This window comes from Erythrolamprus reginae, chromosome 1 (assembly GCF_031021105.1).
Source record: "Erythrolamprus reginae isolate rEryReg1 chromosome 1, rEryReg1.hap1, whole genome shotgun sequence".
In the NCBI taxonomy this organism is placed as follows: Eukaryota; Metazoa; Chordata; class Lepidosauria; order Squamata; family Dipsadidae; genus Erythrolamprus; species Erythrolamprus reginae.
In genome coordinates, this window is record NC_091950.1 from 286,568,672 (window position 1) to 286,592,185 (window position 23,514).

Here is a 23,514-nt window from a genome sequence, read left to right on the forward strand (position 1 = left end):
ATTATATTTCAAAATATGTGGCGTTTACGGCTCTCTTAGCCAAAAAGGTTCCTGACCCCTGGTCTAAAGGTAAAGATTTGGACAGGGGTGGGTTGCTGCACGGGGGGGGGGGGGGGCGGGCACAGTGGGGTAGCAAAAATGTAGCTCCACCCTTTTACTTGCAAAGATAGGAAACCAACTGCGGCTGCGCGTAGGGTGCTCCCACCCCCATCATGCTCCCCAATCGAGATTCCGTCTTATTTGCGATCAAACATCGCTCAGCCGGCTACTCCCTTTCTCATCCCTCAAGTTAAACCGCGACTTCTGCCCTGTGCGGTCTGGCGTTGAACTACGCGTCGGACGACTCCCCACCACTACAATGCTGCCCTTTCTCGGCGGCTCATCCTCCCCCTCCCCGTGTCAAAGCCGAAACGGTCGGGGGACACCAATTCAGCGAACACCCAAGCCGGAGGTAACGGCGACAAAAAAGCATTCGCCCGCAGCTGGCAAGAAAGGAAACTCTTAACGCACGTTAGCAACGAACGAAACGTCACAAGCCCTTGCCGCCTTCCCCCAAAGGGGTGATGGAATTTGTAGTTCTGTCGGGGAAAAAACACGTGAAGCTCCGGCCCCGCCCCTAACTGAAAAAGGGCGGTGGGTTGTGTGCTTCTGCGAAGTCTTATCAGCAATTTGCCTGCTAAGCTGCGTTGAACCTGATATAATGGCTCCTTATGTGACCCTAGCAGCCGGTATTCTTGTAAACAAATTGAGTTATGCAATTTTCCACACCCACGGTTCAAAAGTACAGATGCAATTCATTGTCTGATGCATTGTGCGGCATAAGAAATACCCTCAATAATTGTCAGATAAATTCTGATCAAGTTTCAGGAAAACGTTTATAGGAATACAGTACAGTACAGTATTTTCGTTTCCTTTGTTCTTGAATTCCTTACATAAAACTAGAAGAAGTAGCTTAAATTTCTAAGAATACTAGGCTACAATAGATCAAGCTGTAGCTCAGACGTGTGTTTTTAATTTAATTTAATGAAAAACACGTGTTTTTTACGTTGTTTTTAACTTTGCTGTATGCCGCCCAGAGACCGAAAGGAGTTGGGCGGCGTACAGCAAAGTAAAAACAACGTTAAAAACCCCAAAATGAAGAAACAGAATATTATAAAGTTTGGGATAAGGTCTATGATTGGTTAGATAAAAGATTAAGTAATAATTCATATTAGATTCCAGTAAAATGGTAAACAGCTCGAAATGTGTAAATAGTTTCAATAGCATATAGTATTAGAAATGTTAAGTATATAAGAACCAAAGAAAAAGATTTAGGAAGGAATAGAAGAATACAGTATGTATTTTCATATGAAAATGTATGTATAAATTTTACTCCAGAAAACTTCTGATAAGAGCGGGGCGTCAAGAGCCCCTATACTGTACACGTTGTATGTTTGTTGGTGTCTTATTTTGTTTCAATTTTTTTTTAAAAAAACCAAAAAGTAAGACAGTCATTCAACATTCATTTCTTCTAGGCCAATTAAATTACACCTGGCGTTTGAAGCCTATCTAGAAAAACAACGTCGACGGTTCTCCGGTCTAGTCAGAATGCAACCCTGCGGATAGATTTGAAAGACGTGACATTGCAGTGGATCGCTTTTGGAATCTTACGTCATATTTTCTTTCACATTGTTTACAGCTTTTCAGGACTTCAGCGCCCCTGTGGTGCAATTCTGGCAGAAGTCCAAGAAATACTTGTACGGTATTAAATTTAAGGGGAAAAAAAAAAACTACCATTCCCAGCAGGCTCCTGGGAAAAGAGTTGCGAAATAAACGGAGGATATATAAGATGCCTGTCGGGCAACGTGAAGTTCAGACTGCTCGACGACTTTCGCGGGCGCTGTTTTTTCTTTAGGCGTATTTATTTATTTTAATGCAGCGTTGCTGTTATTATTTTAGCTGTCCTCGATAGGCTGAGAAGGGTTCCTTCTGCTCCCTTTTATTTTCTCCGGCTCTTCCTTGCTTCGTTTGGTCCGACCGTTGCAATGAGACCCAATGAAGCAAAGGAGGCGTCGTCCGCCTCGGAGATGCGCTTGGACGAATGGAAGCGGCGGGCGGCCGAATGTATCGACGAGTCTTCGCAGCGCCTGGGCGAGCTGAGCCGGGAGATCTGGAGCCACCCGGAGCTGTCTCACGAGGAGCACCGGGCACACGCCACCCTCACGCGCTTCTTCGCCGGCCTGCCCGTCTCCTCCTCTTCGGGCGCCTGGTCGGTGCAGCGCAGTTACAAGTTAGAAACGGCCTTCCGGGCGGACTGGAAGTGGGATGGGGCGCCAGGCTTTCCCGCCGAAGGCAGCCCGGCTTTCCCTCAGACGCTTCGGCTTGGCTTCTTGTGCGAGTACGACGCACTGCCCAATATCGGGCACGCCTGTGGGCACAACCTCATTGCCGAAGTGGGAGCCGCCGCCGCCCTGGGCCTGAAGGGCGCCCTGGAAAGCCTTCGGCAGAGCCCCGCCGGCCTCTCTCGTCAGATGCCCGCGGTTGAGGTGAGAAGCTCAGGATGACTGTGTCCCTTTAACTCAGTGTTTCCCAACCTTGGCAACTTGAAGATATTTGGACTTCAACTCCCAGAATTCCCCAGGCAGCGAATGCTGGCTGGGGAATTCTGGGAGTTAAAGTCCAGATATCTTCAACTTGCCAAGGTTGGGAAACACTGCTTTAAATGTACGCTAATCGGAAATTTAGAATTAGTGGAATATATATTGCACCAACAGGACGAAGATAAAACTATGATGAAAAGGAAGGGAATGAGTGCGAATTTTGGAAACTCTTCCCTATTAGATAAGTTATTTAATTAAAAATTATATACAAAGAATTTGATGTTGAATATTAAATATAAATAAATGTGGAATTATTATTGGATAATTATCTTCCAATTAAATTTACCGCTAATGTTTCCATCACCTGATAAATAATAGACTCTAACTTCTTAAATCCAATGTTTCCTCCACCTGCTAAAGAATAGAAACTTATTAAATCTAAGCCGTAGTGCCTCCTTTTCATCTTTATTTACTTTCCTAATAACTGAAAACCTTTATTGGATAAGGGTTTTTTGTTATTAGGAAAGTAAATAAGGATGAGGAGGCACTACCGTTTAGATTTAAGAAGTTAGAGGTCTATTATTTAGCAGGTGAAGGAAACAGCGGTAAATTTAATTGCAAGATAATTTGTCTAGCAGGATGAGGAAATTAGAAAAGGAGCAAAAGTTAAGCAATATATACCGAAGGGTAAGATATAGAAGAATGGATATATAGTATGATTCTTTTTTAAAAATTGTATTCAAGAAGATATATATTTAAATTGAATTGAGAGTATATGATATTGTAAGTATGTTTTTATTGTGGAGAAAAAATAAAAAAAACTTTTGGAAAAAATTTATACTAAAATATACTAATGTATATTGTAATGACAAAGGTTAAAATGAAATTTCGTTGCCTGCAGCTCTCAAAAGAGTCACCACCTTCAATATACATACATACAAACACATATACAAATAAATACATACATACATACATACATCTATCTGCATATATGACACAGTGAAACAGCACAGCCTGAGTTGGCATCTTGGTCCATCTTTGCTGCCCTCCTTGGTTTTAATGCTAGGGGGAGGTCACAGGATTATAAAATGCTCACTTTAGATTTTGAGGGAATCTCCCCTCCCTCCTTCGTTGTTGTTTTCTTAAAATTTCTTATCTTTCTCTACAAAGCTATGCATTTTGAAAATGTTGTCAGCCTGAGCGCAATGTTGAAGATAAGAGCACACGCATCCCAGTAAACAGGCTTTCCCTGGCTGACATTTCTTTGGCATGGATGTTCTGTTGTTGTTTTTCCAAACACTGATGTCTTGTCATCTTCTCATCCTTATATATCTTTTCTTTTAATATTAGATTTGTTTACTGTTATATTGTTTTTATTATTGTGAGCCGCCCCGAGTCTTCGGAGAGGGGCGGCATACAAATCTAATTGAATTGAATTGAAATTCTCGTTTTTAGGTCACGGTGCTGGGTACCCCTGCTGAAGAAGATGGAGGAGGCAAAATAGACTTAATTAAAGCTGGCGCTTTTGATAATCTAGATGTGGTTTTTATGGCTCATCCCTCTCAAGAAGATTCATCTTATTTACCTGATATTGCAGAACATGAGTGAGTACAGAGGAGTGCGAAAACTTTGTTGAGAGCGTCCAAAAAAAGGGTCCTGTGCATTTTGATCCTCTTTTAGATACTGAAGGCTGCTTGGAATCCTTTTCCATCCTTTATGTCAGTTTGTGAACAACACCCTACAATACATTTATGGAGTTCGTTTTGCCTGTGTTATGCAAAAGTTGAGAGTCTGTGCTCAGTATATAATATCCTGAAGGGCTCTTGGGAGGAAAAGTAGGCAATATAAGAGAGACAACAGAAGTCCATGTTTCAGTTCTTATTAGCTTAGAGCCACTTCCATTTTTAACATGAATACATGGATAAGATGATGGTAATAATTTTTGTTCCTTTGACTGACAATTGCAGCAAGAACATATTTCCTGAATTTTTCTTTTTCCTACAGTAGTCCTACATTTGAGGAGTCCCACTAAAATGGCCCTTGTTCTTACTCATGGTTAGTACCCATTACTATATTATACTAGGGAAGCAACAATGGTCAGAAATAATAGTTGCCACCATTTCCAATAACTCACTTGTATTTAGCGTTGCTGTCTTAATATTTGAAGGTGGCAGAAGGAACAATATCTACAACAAGCAAAAGCAACCATTTCTTGCAACCATAGCTCACCCAGGGCTCTGTATTGTTTTGCTAAACATGGGGGCAAGCGTTTTCAGAAACTGCTTCTATAGAAAATAGTTGTTCCAGGTAGTCCATGACTTATATTACAACTCATTTAATGCCTGTTCCAAGATACGGCTCTGAAAAAAGTGACTTACAACCAGTTGTCACACATACAACTGTCAAAGTCCCCATGGTCACATGATCAAAATGTGATACTTGGCAAATGGCATGTGTTTACAACAGTTACAGATCTCATGGTCAAGGATTCACCATTTGCAACCTTCCCAGTGGGCTTCCAACAACCGAAATCAGTGGGGGAACTAGGATTCACATATGGACTGTAGCAAAAAAGATCATAGAATTGAGGACAACTCACTTAGCAACTACATTGTTTAATAAAGCAAGCTCTAATCCCAATTGTGGTTATTAATTGAGGATTACCTGTAATAACTTCCTTATATTGTTTTTTATTTTTCCCCTTGTTTTTTCATTTGTAAGTAGTACAGTATAACTGAGTTGGGCCCAGTAGCATTGGCCAATATAAACAACTATAAAATGGAGCAGGCATTACCTTTTTACAGGGGCTTCTTTAATTGCGAGGATATAAAAAAAGAAAAGTAAAATAGTACATGTAAATGCACAGTTGAATCCCTCACCTTTGTATCTTCCACCAGTTGTACAAAGAGGCAGGGCTTTAATTGTAACAGCATGCCTGCCATCTTGACTGTTTTGACACATACACATACTGTATATACAAACTTGCAGGCATTTTTGATATCTCCACTAATTTTCTATAAGCTCCATGTTTATAGAAACACCAAACAGTAGACATTATTATCCCAGAGAAGGGTTGTGGAATTCCCTTCTTACCTGCGATTTTACAATGCTCCATATTTGCTTATTGGTTCAGTTTTCCTTGGTAATATACTTGGCAATATTGAAGTAATTGTGAGGTAAGGAAAATATTATTACAAATGGCATCCTGTTTTATGACTTCTCAGTAACTAGTAGGAAACCAGGAGAAATCAGTTATCAGATATAGCTCAAATATGCAGTATTCATTTAATTTGAATATTTTTATATTGTAATTTTTTTATGAAGCTAGTCCAATATTTTATTTTTTTAAAACTAAGCAACCATTTTTAAAAGTTCATGAAACTTCATTATTATGGCGACATAATAACAAGTACATCTTTCTCCCCTTTTATCATGTTATTGTTTTAAACATTTTTCAGTATTTTCAGACATACTATACTGTATATAGTATACAGATATACTGTACTACTTTGTCATGTGATGTGCAGCTGTACTATAATTGGTTCTAAAGATAGGGCTGGGTATATTTAAAACACTTCAATTGCTTAATACAGTACTTATTTCACAATACCTCTTCACATGATTCTCCAAGGAATTTGCTTCTACTGGGGCTAATACGTTCATTACAGAACCGCTCAGGAAATTGGATCTGATGTTTACTTATAATACAGAATTGAATATCTCATATGGAACAATTTTAATTTTACATTTAATTTCATTTTTCTTATGTCTTTCCTTCCCCCCAAATCAATTTTGGGATTGTTTCAGCTTGGATATAGTGGAGCTTTCTTCTTTTAATATTTCAACATGCTTCTGAAAGTCTACAGACAAGAATTAGCTCTCTGCTAATATCTCTGGTATTAATGACATGACTCATAATTGAGAAGTCAATAATGTTAGGAATGGTTAGTGGAACAAGAAGAAGGGGCAAGCAAAGAACATGTTGGCTTAATAATATCAAAACTGATACAAAGATGAACATCCAACAACTGAGAGGAGCTGCCTGACATGAAGAGCACTTGCCTGTAAAATCGCCAAGAGTTGGATACGACTGAATGGTTAAAACTACAATTAATGACATATGTAGTGAAAACAACGCACAGTTCAGTTTTATTCTTTAAAATGAACATGGCTTATTTTATATGGCTCTGAAAATCACAAGGTTTTCATATGTCCATAATAGTGTAATGAGAGACAATTTAGTGCAGTAGTTAAAGCATCAGACTATAAATATGGAGACCGTGAGTTTTAACCAGCTTTTAGTACAAAGTCAGCTTGGTATTCTTTATCGTGTTTATTGTATGGGTTATATGCAGCTTCTAAAACAATGTTACAAACTGTGCAGATATTTTCTAATCTTAAATGTTCTGCTTTTTTGTCTTTGAGCTTTGGTGCTCATCATTTTTATGAGGCCCATTACATGGGATGGGAATTGATTATGTATTATCAACGGTGGTTGTTTGCTGCTGGTTTGGACTGGTTTACCTGTATCGGTCCATGGCTGACTGGCCACGCTCCCAAACTAATCCTCTGGTCACCGCTCCTTGAAAGCAGCTTGCAAAGAACCCTCTGCGTATTGCACAGAGGGTCATTTGCGCAATGTGATGGGGGTGTGCACAAGTGAGGTGTGTGATACGCACTTCTGATGTGATGCAAACCGCTAGGGAAGGTAAGTCGAATCCACCCCGATCATCAAGCCAATGTCAGATCTTAACGATTGCATAGATAAATTTTCTCTAAGGCCTTCAAGTCTTCAGATCTTCCGTGCACCCATCGTTGGTGTAACTGATTTAATCTATCTTGCTGCTGATCATCCTTCTATTATCTTTTATCTTTTCCAGTATTCTGTAATCTGGCATGTCCTCAGTGACACACGTATCATATCATCATTGGACTATGCATACAGATTTTGCATTTGTGCTTAGAAATCTGTCATGCTTGGTTGTTACTTAAATGCAAATAAAATATGAGTACTGTACAGGCATCTATCAGAAGCATTAAGTGAAACAATATTCAATGTTGTCAATAAAAATATGAACTATAATCAAGAGCTGTTCTGTTTTGAAAGAAGTTCACATTACTTATAATTCTTTGCAGAATTAGAATTCCCTAGTATGCTGAGCACTTTAAATTATAAATATATAACCAGAATAGCATTGTTTTAAATGTATTTTTTCCTAAATTCAGAAGACACCAATAAAATGAAAAGAACATGAATGTAAGCAAAAACAAACTACAATTATAGTTAGTTTTATGCATTCATGCAGTGATTTTTGGAAGGCTGTGACAAAGTGAAATCAGCAATAATTACTAGCTGTTTATTATATTTGCCCCATTGTAATTATGAGACTGATGGCTTACTGTAATAAGGAATAATACAAGGATTTATTATAAAATATTCACAGTTGGGACTTAAATATATAAAATTTAAATACCTATGCCTAAAAACAGTCCTGATGGGCATTTTATCACTCATCATAGAGCCCTCAGAATAATTAATCAAGAATATCTGGAGCTTGAAACAATTGAGATCTACCTAATCTCTTAGTGAAGACTGTTCTACAATGAAGGTGCAGCTACTGAAAGATTTCTGTTTCTGTTTTAGATATTTTCCAATAAATTCTAAATCAGCGAAATAGGGTTGAAATTTTAACATTCCTGAATTCTGTTTCTTGATATAATTCTTGATATAATTTTTCATAATGCTTTATGAACATTCAGTTTTCACTCATTATTTTTAAGATTACATTTGTAACTCGGTTCCTGTTAATCAAGTTATATTTTATCATGTTTTTCATTGTCAGTGCTGCCATTTTAGTATATTATTTTTCTAGATTTAACAAATACCTCCTTATTTGGAAATAAACAGATGGGTGACCACATTTGGGCAATTGGTTGATCTCAAAAAAGTTGATCAGAGTTTGACTCAGTGTTCAAATGAGAGGCCACCAGTAAGAAGGATGGCTGCAAATAAGGGAGATGAAAAATACATTCTGTAGGAACGCAATGGCAAACAGCCTTCATTTCATTGCCAGCAGAACTACAGGGGCATAACCATAGTGAAGCTCAAATCAAATAAGACTTTATCTTTGGAAAGGAAGTAAAATATATATTTACCAGTCATGTACATTTCATAAGAGAAACATCTCCTATCTTACTCTTTTATTTTGGCCTAGTTCAAATGACTTGGTCTTCTATGGATTTCCTGACAAATAGATTTCTTTATTTGAATTACTATGAGAAATTAATCTGTGTAAATACACTTCTAATTCAGGTGTATTATGTCCTGTAAAACACTTTTTCCTATCTAGAAATGATTTCTGGGTTAGCATATAAAAGTAAACAATAGTGAGATTTGTTCATTTTCCTGTCCTAGGAAAAGCAAATGAGTTAGTCTTATCTGAGTTTGCTCTATACTGGATACTGGCCAAGAATAGAGGAAGGAAACAGGAATGGCCAAACAAAGCACATTTATTCTGCTCATTTCTTAGATAGGCTCTGACTTAAACAATAAACCGTGGGTTAAACAAAATTGGTGCAAGCAAAACTACTGTAGAAAGAAGACAGTAGACAAGAAAAACCTTTAATAAAAACTCCAGGATGTTTTCTTCTTCATTTATGTTTAAAATGTTCTTTTTACATGATTTTGATAAAGGTTTTAGGTAATAATTCATTAATTTCCTCCAGGCTTCATTTTATGTGCTGTATCAGTTCTCTAATAATATATCTGCATTAGAGATCTAACGTTTTGCAGTGCCAAAGATTAGCTCTGACTATGGAAGCTCTGTATCACCTTCCATTCATAACCTTGTGTTGTTGATTTGCTGTTTCGAATCTTTGTAGAGCTTTGAAGTATTACTATACAACGCAGCATGCACTTATCTCCTTAAAATGATTTTCATGAAATGAACCCAAAGGGATATTTTTTTTCCTTTAAAACTGTTTAAAAACAAGTGATGACTTTTATTTCCTAGTGTGACTGTGAAATACTATGGAAAAGACTCTCATGCTGCTGCTTACCCTTGGGAAGGACTAAATGCATTAGATGCCGCTGTGCTTGCATACAACAATCTGTCCCTTTTGAGACAGCAAATGAAACCAACATGGAGAGTACATGGTGAGACCTTCCTTCACTCTTATGTCCAACAAATTATGTCAGACCCTGATTAGACAAATGTGTTCTATCTGGCATGTTAATGTTATACAAAATGAGCAGCTGCTTATGTTGATTAGTTTTAATTATTCCAATGTGGTATTAAATGCATAACGGTAAAAAGTCTGCTTTTCATATGAAAATATGGAGCAGCTAATGCTATCAAATTAGCTTTTATATAATCATTTAATCCACATTTTCAGAATATAAAGTTAAATTAGTATGTTTAATTTTAATTAAATGTAAATAAAATAAAAACGTAGCTTTAATCCTACATTCTGAAGTTAGTTTAATTCAAAAATATGCCCTTTGACCGAGGAAGAACTTGCATTTGTTTCTAGTTATATAAAGGAAATACATATAAATGCATTTAGAAATAATCATGGTGAAATCAGTAATTTTTATTATAAATGGTTAATTTAAGGACATTTCTTGAAAGAGATTGAATTATCTTGCATCCCAAAGATAATTATTGTGGATACTTTAAAAATAAAGCTATTAGGTGCAATATAAACGTAATAGATGGTACCATTTATAATATAATAATAATAATAATAATAATAATAATAATAATAATAATAATATAAATGAAGTTAAACCTGTATGGTTTCCTTAAATGCAATATATAAAAAGTTCTCATAAATTATATAAAAAAGCAAAAGATTCTTGGTTAAGAGATAAATATTTTGGTTTTCCCAATATTATCCTTAGGTATTTTAATCACCATTTATCCATGCCATTTGAGCTTGCTTAATAAAATATTCAGATTTTATTTCCAGTTGTTGGGGTTTCTTTTCAGAATATTACAGCATATATAATTAGGAAATCAATATACTTTAAATAGAAGATTAAAAGTGTTCCATATGGGCCTTGATATCTATTTGACCTAAATAAAAACTTTATTTAGTGACACTGGTGGAGGCAAATTATCTCCTTTTCTGGATAATTGTTTCTTTTCTGTGTTTCATCCATCCAGTTTCTGTTTTGTGAAGGTTTCATTTCATACTCTTGTAAGTTAGAATGATATAGTTTCTGAAATCTTACTTCAATTTATATACTGCTCCCTTCAAACAGTAATTTGTAGAGTTCACTAACGCTACAGGAGAAAGTAAGTGATGGTGTGTTTTATCCCCCAGGTGATCTACCTCCTCAAAATTGCATGGAAGTTGGTAGGGGACTTCGAGGAAAGCTGTAAATATTACTATGAAACATTCTTTTTCCAGGTGCAAATCTGTGCTGATACCTTTTTTATTTTCTTCTGTCCATTTTGGGTCCAGTTAGCTTGATCATAATAGAGTTATTATAGGTTAATTGTTGCTAGTTAGGCTGCCTACAGTAGATGATTTTTGTTCTATAATTTTAAACTAAACCAAGCCTTCCTTAAGTTGTATTTATTACATTAACATTCTAGTAAGCATTTAGCTTTTCTTCTAACCACTGAAATAAATCTAAAGAAAAGCATTTAAGTAGACAAGGCACCTGTATGCCAGTTTGTAATTCAAGCAGCTTTCTGCCTTTAAAATGAACATGCTCTCTCTCATATAGAGAGCCAATCATCTGTAAGGTAATTAGAAGCACTAGGCTAGAAATCAGGAAACTAGAAGTTTTAGTACTGCCTTAGTTAGAAAGCTAGCTGGGTTACTCTGTAACAGTCACTCTCACAGTACTAAAAAAGTAGATAGTAGCAAAGCACTTTTGAAAATGTAACCAAGAAAACTGCAGGGACATGTTCAGGAAGTCGGCACCCACCTCCACAAGCATTATATAACGAACTCTTAATTGGTATGGCAATTGTTTTTTAGAAAGATGGAAATTGGTCCAAAGCATTGACTAACTGTTCGCTGTTCTAGTTTTTACATTCTTTTCAAATGAGCAATTTTCCAGAATATTTCTACAGCAGTATTTGTTATTATATAAGAATGGAACAGTTTTGCATGGCTATGAGACTGGTCCATTCTTTTATTTTCATCTTGCTGGGGAAATTAATTCTGTGTGGCAAAAGCAGTTCTAAATATTTAATCATTTAATGGGCTGTTGACAAAGCAAGATGATTTTGTATATTAATTTCAGGAATGTGTGGCTCAAAGTAATCTTTATTGCTTTTATATCATATAAACCTTAATATGATGGATAATCTATGATTATGGAATTATACTCTCAAATATTGGGAAGCAGGTACTGCTTACCCAAGGATTCAAAAATACATACTTGGTCTTTTCAAATATGTTTGATAGTTTAACTATCCAATGACTATGTCTCCCATGGTTTTTTCTGGACCCACACCCACAGACACACATGTGTAGCTGTGTTTCGCTATGAAACTATGTGATCGGGCTTGATAAATTGACAATTAACGCTTGAAAAGTAATGAGTAGTTACGATTGGGCTTAATATATTGACATTTAAAGCTTGAAAATTTATGTAGAATGTAAAACTTCTTAGCATCAGAGGATGTTAATATAAGGCAACTGGCAGTTGGAACAGAGTTCTTTTCAGGTGGAGAAAGGGAGTAAAATGTCTAAACTCCCTGCTTGGAGGCAAGATGAGTCACAGGCTGGCCACGCCTGGTTTAGCAAAGCGTAACATCAGAACATATTAATATAAGGCAACTGGCAGTTGTAACAGACTCCTTTTCAGGTGGGGAGGGGGAATAGAACAGAAAATAAAATAGAAAGAACAGAGTAAAGCAGTGATTTTCAACCTTTTTTCAGCCGTGGCACATTTTTTTACATTTACAAAATCCTGGGTCACACCACCAACCAAAATGACACTCTAACACAGTACATATTATACATATATATACATCTATATACACCATCAGGATAGACATAACCAGCTGAGGCTGAGACTTCATCTAGTGGTGGTAACATTTACCTCTAGTCCTGGCCAGGATTAGAAATCGGGACTATGGGGAGGAGTAGCAGCTTCAATTACTTGCCGCGGCCACACAATGCCAAGTGCGCGGCAACCCGAGTGGGGACCTTCCTGGGTGTGGATGAGAGGCAGCCTACTATTGGTTCATCACTAGTGGTTGGGATGAATTCTACAAGGTGATTGGTCAGTGAGCGTTCCCTGTGCCTCCACGCTTCCTGTTGCTGATAGCTGGAGGGATTGTGAGGGGAATGTTTATGTTCGGATGGAGGCGGCTGGCGGCGCGCCGGATGAATGGGCTCCGCGGGCCGTAGTTTGGAGACCCATGTTTAATTTCCCCACGGCACACCTGACCATGTCTCACGGCACAAACACTGGAGTAAAGGACAGGAGAGGGAAAATGAAAAATAGTACAAAAAGATAAAGAAGAGACAGTCAAAGATGAAATAGAAGTGGTGAATTACCCTTTAAGAATCAAAAGTTAGAAGGGGATACTGTTGCTTTGCTGCTGCTCTTGTTAATACCATAGTCTTTTCTTCTCTTGAGTTATTACTCTTATCCTGTTTGTCCTCTTGCATTTCCTTTTCTTTCCCCTGAAGTGAGGAAAAGATCATTGAAAGATGTATTGAAGGTTGAAAAGAATGAAGAAGCAACAGAGATGGAGGAAATACTTAGATTAAACATGAACTAGATAAGAAAATACAAGATCCCATGGGAGGAGTAAGGGAGATGTACCAAGAAGTCCACAAGGGTTGAGATACGAAAATGAGCAAGAGATAAAGGATAAATGCAAAATACTGCTTAACGCAGGAACTATACCATTAAGAATTAGTATAAAGATAGAAATTAGAAATGGGGAAAAGAATACTTTTTTAATTTGGGAAATATTCTGTTAATGGGTATAAAATAGCAGCAGAAGTTAGAAATGTATGTATGTAAACAAAAATGAAGTAATTTGTTATGAACATTGAATAATTAAGTAAACTTTATGATTATTTGGAAATTAATGTTTATAAATGTGATATTTACTTGATGGTGTTTATAATGTTTGATATTATTAATGGATTATAGATAAAAACACAGATGGGCTAATCAAATAATGCAAAAATTTCAATAAGGATAAGCGAAGATGAAGAAGAATAGGTATTGAGAATAATAGTTACAGCTACTGTATATATAAGATATAATATCTGTATGCAATGGAGATTTTGCCCAGATGGTATACTGTTAATTGAATACAGAAAATTTTATACATAAAATTGTATAATAAAATAATAATAATATTTTGCTTCTGCTTGATATTTCGTATTTGGTTTTGCTTAGTATAGCATGAGAGCGCCCCCCCCCCCCCAATTTTAAGAGCAACAAATAAGTAACGGAGAAATACAGCAGAAAGTAGAAACTCCTGATTTTGGAATTCAGATGTTCATTGCTTTTTAGTGCTGACGTGTCTTCAGTGTAAGTTCTCATTCATCTACTGGCAAAGCATAGAGCCTTGGATCAAATTAAGACTTTTCTGTTTAATTGTTTTGCAATAAGCCTCAAGAAACCTAAGTTCCAAACTAATTTCAATTACCTATTTCTTCTCAATTGCAGGAATAATAAAGAATGGAGGTGTGAAGCCTAATATCATCCCATCTTACACTGAATTAGAATTTTACTTGCGTGCTCCTTCCTTAAGGGAACTCTCTACCTTAAAGGAAAAAGCAGTGAATTGTTTTAAAGCTGCAGCTCTAGCAACTGGATGTGAAGTAAGACTGCTGGATAACTTTTCCAAAGAATAATATGAACTGATTTTTTTAAAACATGGATTATTTGAGTTGAAAGAATAGTAGTGCTATGTAAAGTTTGTCTTTTGTATAATGATATTTCTGAATAGTTCCAATATTGATCAAAACCATTGTAGTATGTAGGGGAAAGGTGGCTAAAAAGTGCTCTGCAACTGCTATAATTAATTTTATCTGTTTTGGCAAAATCTTAAGTTATTAACTCAAACTCAGTTATTTAGCTAGTATCCACAATTTCCATTATTCTATATTCAGAACGTTTGTTCAGTGATCACTCAAAATTATGACGAGTGCTTGGCAATCCTTATGATCCACAGGGATGCTGCAGCTGCCCCACTCAACAATCTTGCCCCCTGTCCTGCCCCACTGAATCCCTAGGGCCTACTTCCAATCTGGCAGGGTCCCATAGCATCTGGTCTCCTTTCTCATCTCACTTGCACCACTTACCTTTTCTGAAGATGCCCTTTTCCAAGGAGAACCAACCAATATGCTACATGTCCTTCTTATAGAGAAGCCACATGGTGCAATTCTAGAAGCAGAATTTTGAAATGGAAAATTTGAAATGCTCAGATCTTATGATCTGATAATTCCTGCTGCTTCCAAAATGGCATCTGTTCCTATGATGGCACAATGCGGCTGATCGGCTGATTTATTTTCTGAAAGGTGATATCTGAAGATCTCTTTTGAAAAGAAAAGTAGCTGATCTGACACATAGCTTTCCTATACAGAGACTATGTCATTGCCTACCATTTTGGGAGCAATAGAAGCTGATTAATGTGATTCCTAAGATGGTGCCATTTTGGAAGGAACCACAATTTTCACAATCTGAGAATTTTTATCCCTATAAGATAAAAAGGGTGGATTAGTCCTAATCACTTACAAATACAGTGATCCCCCGCTCGTTGCGAGGGTTCCGTTCCAGGACCCCCCGCAACGAGCGGGTTTTCGCGAAGTAGCGCTGCGGAAGTAAAAACACCATCTGCGCATGTGCAGACGGTGTTTTTAACTTCCGCAGCGCTAGCGAGGAGCCGAAGATTGGGGGCGGCGCGGCTGTTTTAAAACGTCGCCGCCGGCATGGGGGGCTTCCTAGCAGCCCCCCAAACACGGGTTGGGGGTCCAGGGGGTGCTGGCAAGCCCCCCATGCCGGCGGCGACGTTTTAAAACAGCCGCGCCGCCCCCAATCTTCGGCTCCTCGCTAGCGGGCTTTCGAGATGAGTCCTGAAGCGAATTCGCTTCAGGACTCAGCTCGAAAGCGGCGAGAGCTAGCGCCCAGCCCCGTGACATTCGCTTTCCTGCCGCCGGCAGCCGAGTGATCCTGGGCTCCTTCGCAACCTCGGAGAGCTTCCTGGGCATGAAAGCTCACGAAAACCAGGAAGCTCTCTGAGGTTGCGAAGGAGTCCACGATCACTCGGCTGCAAGCGGGAGGAAGGCGAATCCCACGGGGCTGGGCTCGGTTATCCCCTCGGCTCCCCTCCTACCAGCCCCGCCGCGGAAGGCTCCATTCTGTTCCCTGAATGGAGACCGCCGGCCGCTCAATCGGGCCGGCAGGGAACAGAATGGAGCGTTCCGCGGCGGGGCTGCTAAAGGTGGGGAGACGAGCCCAGCCCCGTGACATTCGTTTTCCTGCCGCCGGCAGCCGAGTGATCCTGGGCTCCTTCGCAACCTCGGAGAGCTTCCTGGGCATGAAAGCTCACGAAAACCAGGAAGCTCTCTGAGGTTGCGAAGGAGCCCACGATCACTCGGCTGCAAGCGCGAGGAAGGCGAATCCCACGGGGCTGGGCTCGGTTATCCCCTCGGCTCCCCTCCTACGAGCCCCGCCGCGGAAGGCTCCATTCTGTTCCCTGAATGGAGACCGCCGGCCGCTCAATCGGGCCGGCAGGGAACAGAATGGAGCGTTCCGCGGCGGGGCTGCTAAAGGTGGGGAGACGAGCCCAGCCCCGTGACATTCGTTTTCCTGCCGCCGGCAGCCGAGTGATCCTGGGCTCCTTCACAACCTCGGAGAGCTTCCTGGGCATGAAAGCTCACGAAAACCAGGAAGCTCTCTGAGGTTGCGAAGGAGCCCACGATCACTCGGCTGCAAGCGCGAGGAAGGCGAATCCCACGGGGCTGGGCTCGGTTATCCCCTCGGCTCCCCTCCTACGAGCCCCGCCGCGGAAGGCTCCATTCTGTTCCCTGAATGGAGACCGCCGGCCGCTCAATCGGGCCGGCAGGGAACAGAATGGAGCGTTCCGCGGCGGGGCTGCTAAAGGTGGGGAGACGAGCCCAGCCCCGTGACATTCGTTTTCCTGCCGCCGGCAGCCGAGTGATCCTGGGCTCCTTCACAACCTCGGAGAGCTTCCTGGGCATGAAAGCTCACGAAAACCAGGAAGCTCTCTGAGGTTGCGAAGGAGCCCACGATCACTCGGCTGCAAGCGGGAGGAAGGCGAATCCCACGGGGCTGGGCTCGGTTATCCCCTCGGCTCCCCTCCTACCAGCCCCGCCGCGGAAGGCTCCATTCTGTTCCCTGAATCACTTTGAATCCAGCAGCTTCTGCTGGATACGGGCGGTGGGTGGGACGAGCGGTGAGGAAGCCAGGGGCTGTGGCAGCTCGCCCCCCCATCGCCCGTATCCAACAGAAGCGGCGGGATTCAAAGTGCTGGGGTGGGGGTGGGGGTGTCCCGACAGCCCCCCACCCCAGCACTTTGAATCCAGCAGCTTCTGCTGGATACGGGCGGTGGGTGGGACGAGCGGTGAGGAAGCCAGGGGCTGTGGCAGCTCGCCCCCCCCATCGCCCGTATCCAACAGAAGCGGCGGGATTCAAAGTGCTGGGGTGGGGGTGTGTGTCCCGACAGCCCCCCACCCCAGCACTTTGAATCCAGCAGCTTCTGCTGGATACGGGCGGTGGGTGGGACGAGCGGTGCGGAAGCCAGGGGTGTGGCAGCTCGCCCCCCCCCCATCGCCCGTATCCAGCAGAAGCGGCGGGATTCAAAGGGATTCAAGGCTAACTTCTGCGCTTGGCTTGAGGACTCAGCTGGGAAGCGGCATGGGTGTTTTAAAAGGTCTCCGCCGGCATGGGGGGCTTCCTACCCCCCCCAACCCCCAACCCGGGTTTGGGGGGGTGCTAAGAAGCCCCCCATGCCGGCGGAGACCTTTTAAAACACCCGTGCCGCTTCCCAACTGAGTCCCGAAGCCAAACGAACCCGGGTGGCCGGGCGAGCAGCGAGCAAATGGCGGGTGGCCGGGCGAAGGGCGGGCGAACGGAGGGCGAGCGGGTGCTGGGGGGGCTTCTCGCCCTCCCGCCAGCAAGAGGGGAAAGACCCAGGGAAGCCGCCCAGCAGCTGATCTGCCCGGCGGGGAACACCATCTACGCATGTGTGGCCATAGGAAAAAAGGGCGCACATGCGCAGATGGTGTTTTTACTTCCGGGTTGAAAAATCGCGATGTAGCCCATTCGCAATGGTCGGGGACGCAATAACCGGGGGATCACTGTAATGCAATATTTTTTTATATTTTTACTATACTATAAATCCAGGTACTTAATGTAGAAAGTTTTAATTTTATTGTTATTTTGAGTATATTATTGTTGTTTTCTGAGTGAAATGTGCCTAGGATTGAATAATATGGCCTGATATTCCCAAACATTTTTTTTCTTGTCTAGGTGGATTTACATCATAGTGAAACTGATTTCTACAATGTGCTTCCTAATAAGACTCTAGAAAAAATGTACAAAGAAAATGGCAAGAAGCTTGGCATAGACTTCATTTCTGATGACAGTTTAAATGAAGTAACAGGTGAATATATAGTCTCCTTTTTAAAATATAATTTTTCTTGAAGAATTTTAAACAAATGCAAATATTTAAAAACAATGGAAATATTAGAAAAACAAAATAAGAGTAGTGAATATGAAAGGAAATAGAAAAAGAAATAAAACAGAAAAAGAAAGGAAAAGATTATAAATGAGTTCTGAGCTTTTTGACAGCTGTTATAAATGCATTTATATTTTATCCTTTTTACAGTTACATAATACTTTTCTTCTTTCCATAAACTATCCCTTCTAACATTCAAAGCTAAAAAGCACAAGTTCATTTTGCTTTTTTATTTTGCTTTTTTATTTTAGCAAAAAGTCCATAAGGGTTATCCAGTCATTAGTAATTGATTTTTCTCTAATAAACAAGTTAATTTTTCTACCTGTGCCACTTTCAACAACAATTCTTTAGGATTATAACTTCTTTAGGCATGGCCCCTCAGTCAAATAGAAATACGTAAGTGAACAGAAGGTGACATAAATCCACTAACATCTTTTTGAAAATTTGGATTCTGCTTACTATATATGTGCAGTTTTCAGATTCAAAATCTTTAAAAACTGAACATGACAAGTATAAAATTTTTGGCACCCATCCATTTTATTTTACCTTTTCAAAAAGGAGATTGACCATGTAACCTCTCAGGTGATTATTGTTATTCTATTTTCAGCAACTATAAGTCTCTCAGCAGCTGTTTGAGTATTTGAAAATTATGATAGTTTATTTTAACTAAGCAGAGAAAGCTTTAACCTCCCAAAAAAGAAAAAAAACCTTTAAACACTTTCAGATAGCAACTTAAACTGTGAAAACTAAAGTAAAAAAATTGAAGTTAAATGGAACCTTGAAGTCTGAAATACAAAAATAATCTTTGTTTCTCTCAAATTAGTCAGATCTGCCAAAGAAAACCCACAGATTAAGCAAGCTTTCTACTGCAAAGTTTTGTTATCACTGTCTCAGATTCATTGAAGTATATTGTTTATACAACAATTATCTGCATGGGAGAATTGTCAAAAGAAACATTTTTTCTGGCCTCACCCATTTGTTGTCTCCTAAATTAAGCCAAAGAAAATCTCAATAGTCTGAAATATTTTGGCAGCCGTTGAACACGGGTATGGATTTATTATGCTTGGCGGATGTATGGTAGCCAGTGACGCAGAAAATACTGTGCTGTTGAGAATGGGTTTAACTAAATATGTATATATCTGAAAAGCTAATATCCTACAGTCAACAAAGAAGCTGAAAAAATGTTGTATATTTCAGAAATTCTGAAACATATACCATGAATTCCCATGAAATTTTTACAAGGAATGTAGTCCCAAAATATCAGTATTATCAAAAATCTGTGGGGATCTTTGAAACATGCAATGCATGTAATGAAATTTGACATAAGGATATCCCTAAATTAGAAAAATTCCATAAGGAATGGGGCGGGTATCTAAAGCAAAAATAGATAAAAAACAAAAGTAGCTGGATATCCAAAGCATTTGGAAGCTGGGGGTTTTTTTCTGTCAAAAGAGATGTCACCTAATGTTGATTGACAGGATGACCAAACCTCTGTACCTAACGATATTAAATTCACTGTTTGCTTATGCTATATGGTAGGCTGGCTATACATTCAGTAATGAGAGATTGGAGGTGTCAATTTTTAATAAAAATCATTGTTTCATCATTGTTTCTATGTCTGAGGGGCAAAACCTCGGAAATCCTAACATTTGATGTATAAAAAAAAATCCACTTTAATACTTAATGTATGGAAGAGGATCTATATGAGTACTGAATATTTTTATTTGCTGTATCCTTTAATAATACTTTTATTTGCTAACCCATACAATAACATTCCATCTTGTGGACTGTTTGGTATATTTCAAAACTTTAAAATGTTTTGACTCTCTTTAGGTTCCACTGACTTTGGAAATGTTAGCTTTGTGGTTCCTGGGATTCACTCCTATTTTTACATTGGTTCTGATGCATTGAACCATACCGAGCAGTATACAACCGCTGCAGGTTAGTAATTAAAAGTGGGTGGTGGTGGGTTGTTGTTGTTGTTATTGTTATTATTATTATTATTTCAATTTCTATGGCGTCCTTCTTCTGAGACTCAGGGTGGCTTACAACATGTTAGAAACCTAATAAAATTACATTTTAAAAATCCCCATAATTAAAAAATAGACAAACAGATTCATATCTCATTCATACATTCTACATTCATTCATTGGGCAGGGCAAGATATCAAAGTATCAATGGCCCCAAGCCGACTGGCAGTGGTGGGTCATTAGAGCTTTTCGGAAGGCAGGGAGAGTGGGGGGCAGTAAAGAGAGTGGGGGTATATCTTTCACATTAAAAAAACCCCAAACCACCAATTGAGAATAATGAGGCAAAGTGCACATGGAGTGAAGTTTGAGTGATCCCATTATGCTGTGGTGGCAGCCAGTGCCTTTTGAGAGTGGTAGAACAAGATTGATAATAAGTATCAGAGGTATGCAGTATTTGGATCTGAAGAAGACAAGGATGTGCCAATTAAAAAATGAAAAAACACGTATTTTGGGGGTCTAGGAAGCTAACTAGCTACATTCTCTATTGGGTAAAAAGCATGACCTCTTTACAGCTATCCTCTCCAATTAGGCCAGTATTTAAGGATGTAAAAAGAAGGGATACAGATAAATGCCTTATTTTGGTGCTAAATTCATGTGTCCAGTTTACATTTGCATAAACATTGAGAGTTATATTCTGTGCATAACAATGATTAATTTTCTTCTCAGTCTCTTGGCAAAGATCTAATGGTTTCATAGCAGCTGGCTCTAAGCCAGACATAAAATGAGTATGTATATGGAATTGGTGAACTTCCACTTCTCTTTGTTTCATCTTGGTTTCTAAATTGAGGAGTAAAGGCAGAACCTGAGCAAGACTGCTTTTGCCAACTAAAGGGTAATTGGCAAACTTAAACTTAACTTAAGTGGATGCATTTGTCCCAAATCTGCTGGCCATTCATGCAAGCCAGAGCATCTTGTGAGTGGAGTACTTCTCTCACAGATACATCTGCATCTGTAAGAGAAGTTTGTTCTTTAATCTCTATTTCCAGTGGAATTGCGATTGCAATCTTTTAAAAAGGAAATTAGTTTTAAACATCTCTTCAGATTTGAAATAACACTATAAATCTCTACTTTTTGTGGGTTTTATCCCTAGGATCAGAAGAAGCTCAGTTCTATGCTTTGAGAACAGCTAAAGCTTTAGCCATGACTGCCTTGGATGTTATTTTCAAGCCAGATATGTTGGAAAAAGTTAGAGAAGATTTCCGATTAATAAAACTGAAAGAAGATGGTCACCTGAAAGTTCCTGGAAATGCAAAAGGACCAGATAATGGTGATGGAGCAGAATGTGCATCACATTGAAGTAATGCAGCATATTACAAAATTTAAAAAGAAAAAAACTCTATGGAAAAATCCAGGATTGATCTACTTCTATGGAATATTTTTAATAATTGGAAAGATAGTGAAAATTCCATGTATTTTTTCAAGTAGTATTTTTGTCTAAAATTTCAGACAAAATTACATGGTGTAATTCTAATTGAACATAAGATGTACATTAACTTTTGAAGTGTTGCAAGTGCTAGCATGATTTTTTTTAAAAAAAGAAATGTTATTTCTGTAGCCATTGTTCTAATGTCAAGTAATACAGAGATCCGTGCTGTTTATATAGCGAGCCAGTTTGGAATAGTGGTTAAGGTACTAGTCTAGAAAGCAGTATATTGTGAGTTCTAGTCTCACCTTAAGCATGAAAACCGTCTGAGTGACTTTATGCCAGTCACTTTCAGCCCAACCCACCTCACATGGTTGTTGTTGTGGGGAGAAAAGGAGGAAGTAATACATGGTATGTTCTCTGCCTTGAGTTACTTCCAATAAAATAAAGGCAAGATAAAAATCCAACAATAAGTAAACATAATCATCAGTAAAATTAATATACTTTATTAAATAATATATAATTGAGTTATGACTTTTGCAAAGAATGATACCAAAGGTTAGGCATTATTCGAAGAATGTGCTTGTGTTTTTAATATTAGAAATAACTTTTGTTGTCTTAAACACATTCTCATAAATGGAGCTTAGTTTTCAAAATGCAACACTTTTCATTATCTCTCAACTTTCCTGGAAGACTATTTTCAATCACTAGGTATTTCATACCTGAAATACATTCCTATACTCCTGTTCTGCACAATTTTTGAATCAAGCGTCTCTTAGTAGAATGTATAATATTTATTCAAATAATAGGACTGTGCAATGCTTCGGATTCAACTCTATTATGATGTTTTAGAGTGAAGAGTAGTGTGAAAGTCAGCTGTATGAACCTAGGAAATTATGTTATCATTTTAAAGAGTTGTGTGCAGGTGGTACATTTGCAAACTTGCATGTTCAAAAAGTGCCTTTGAAATCATACTACACAGTATAGTACAGAAGTAATCAGGCATAGTAATTAAACTTGAATCCAAGGAGGGGGGAAATCTTCTGAAAGTATCTAATTAAACAAGAATGGGTGATTCTCTCTATATTACAGTTAAAGGCATAATATAAAGCAGTATTTTGGGTTTTTGTTTACCTTGCTTTATAAAATATTCAAAAGGAAAAAAAAATAACAAAGTTCCTCTATTGCATTTGCTTAATTGTACATTTAAGCACTGGAAAAATTGTTCTTTGATAATTGTTTAATTTTAAATTTAAGTTATGGGTGCAATACAAAGTCAACTATTAGACTGCAGAATTGATTTGACTTAGCTCTTTTATATGGAAAATAGCACTTCCTTCTTCATGCAAATAAACTGAGTTTAGAATTACTCCAGTTTAAAGATGTAGGCTTCACTTTGAGCCCTTTCAGACTAATTTTATATGGGCATCAAATAATTGCGACGGACGCCGCAGTAAACACATGGACCACAGAGCTGGGATTTAATGAGTCACTTTATTTATTAAATCAGGACCTGTAGAGGTGAAGTAAATGGAGCAGAAATCAAGTTCTATATACCTGGGTAACTATGGGCGAAGCTCCCTGCTGGGCAAAGGAATGAAACCTTGACCTTGAACCTGGCCATGAACTTGGCCTTGGCCTTCCTTGCTCTTAGCCACGCCCAAGGCATGTGGAAAGGCTCCACCCAGTATGTCGCCTGTAGGCTTGCGCGGAGGAGCCCCAAGGGCACCCCCTCTCTATCACCCTGGCCGGGTCGGCACTTCAGCTTGTGGAGAAGGGCAGCCCTTCACCTTCCAAAAGGTGCTCCAAAGGAGATCACACAGTTGCTGTTAATCCCTTTTTTTGCC

The 23,514-nt window shown here is 39.2% G+C and overlaps 1 protein-coding gene across 1 annotated transcript; it reads left to right on the plus strand.

The window, feature by feature from the left end:
* The first annotated feature begins 1,800 nt into the window (after nt 1-1,800).
* PM20D2 (peptidase M20 domain containing 2) lies at nt 1,801-22,842 on the plus strand. Its single transcript, XM_070733196.1, has 7 exons — nt 1,801-2,525; nt 4,035-4,183; nt 9,593-9,735; nt 14,239-14,393; nt 18,067-18,199; nt 20,108-20,215; nt 21,395-22,842. The coding sequence occupies exons 1-7, from the start codon at nt 2,025-2,027 to the stop codon at nt 21,598-21,600; spliced, it is 1,395 nt and encodes a 464-aa protein (XP_070589297.1). The 5' UTR covers nt 1,801-2,024; the 3' UTR covers nt 21,601-22,842.
* The last annotated feature ends 672 nt before the right edge of the window (nt 22,843-23,514 follow it).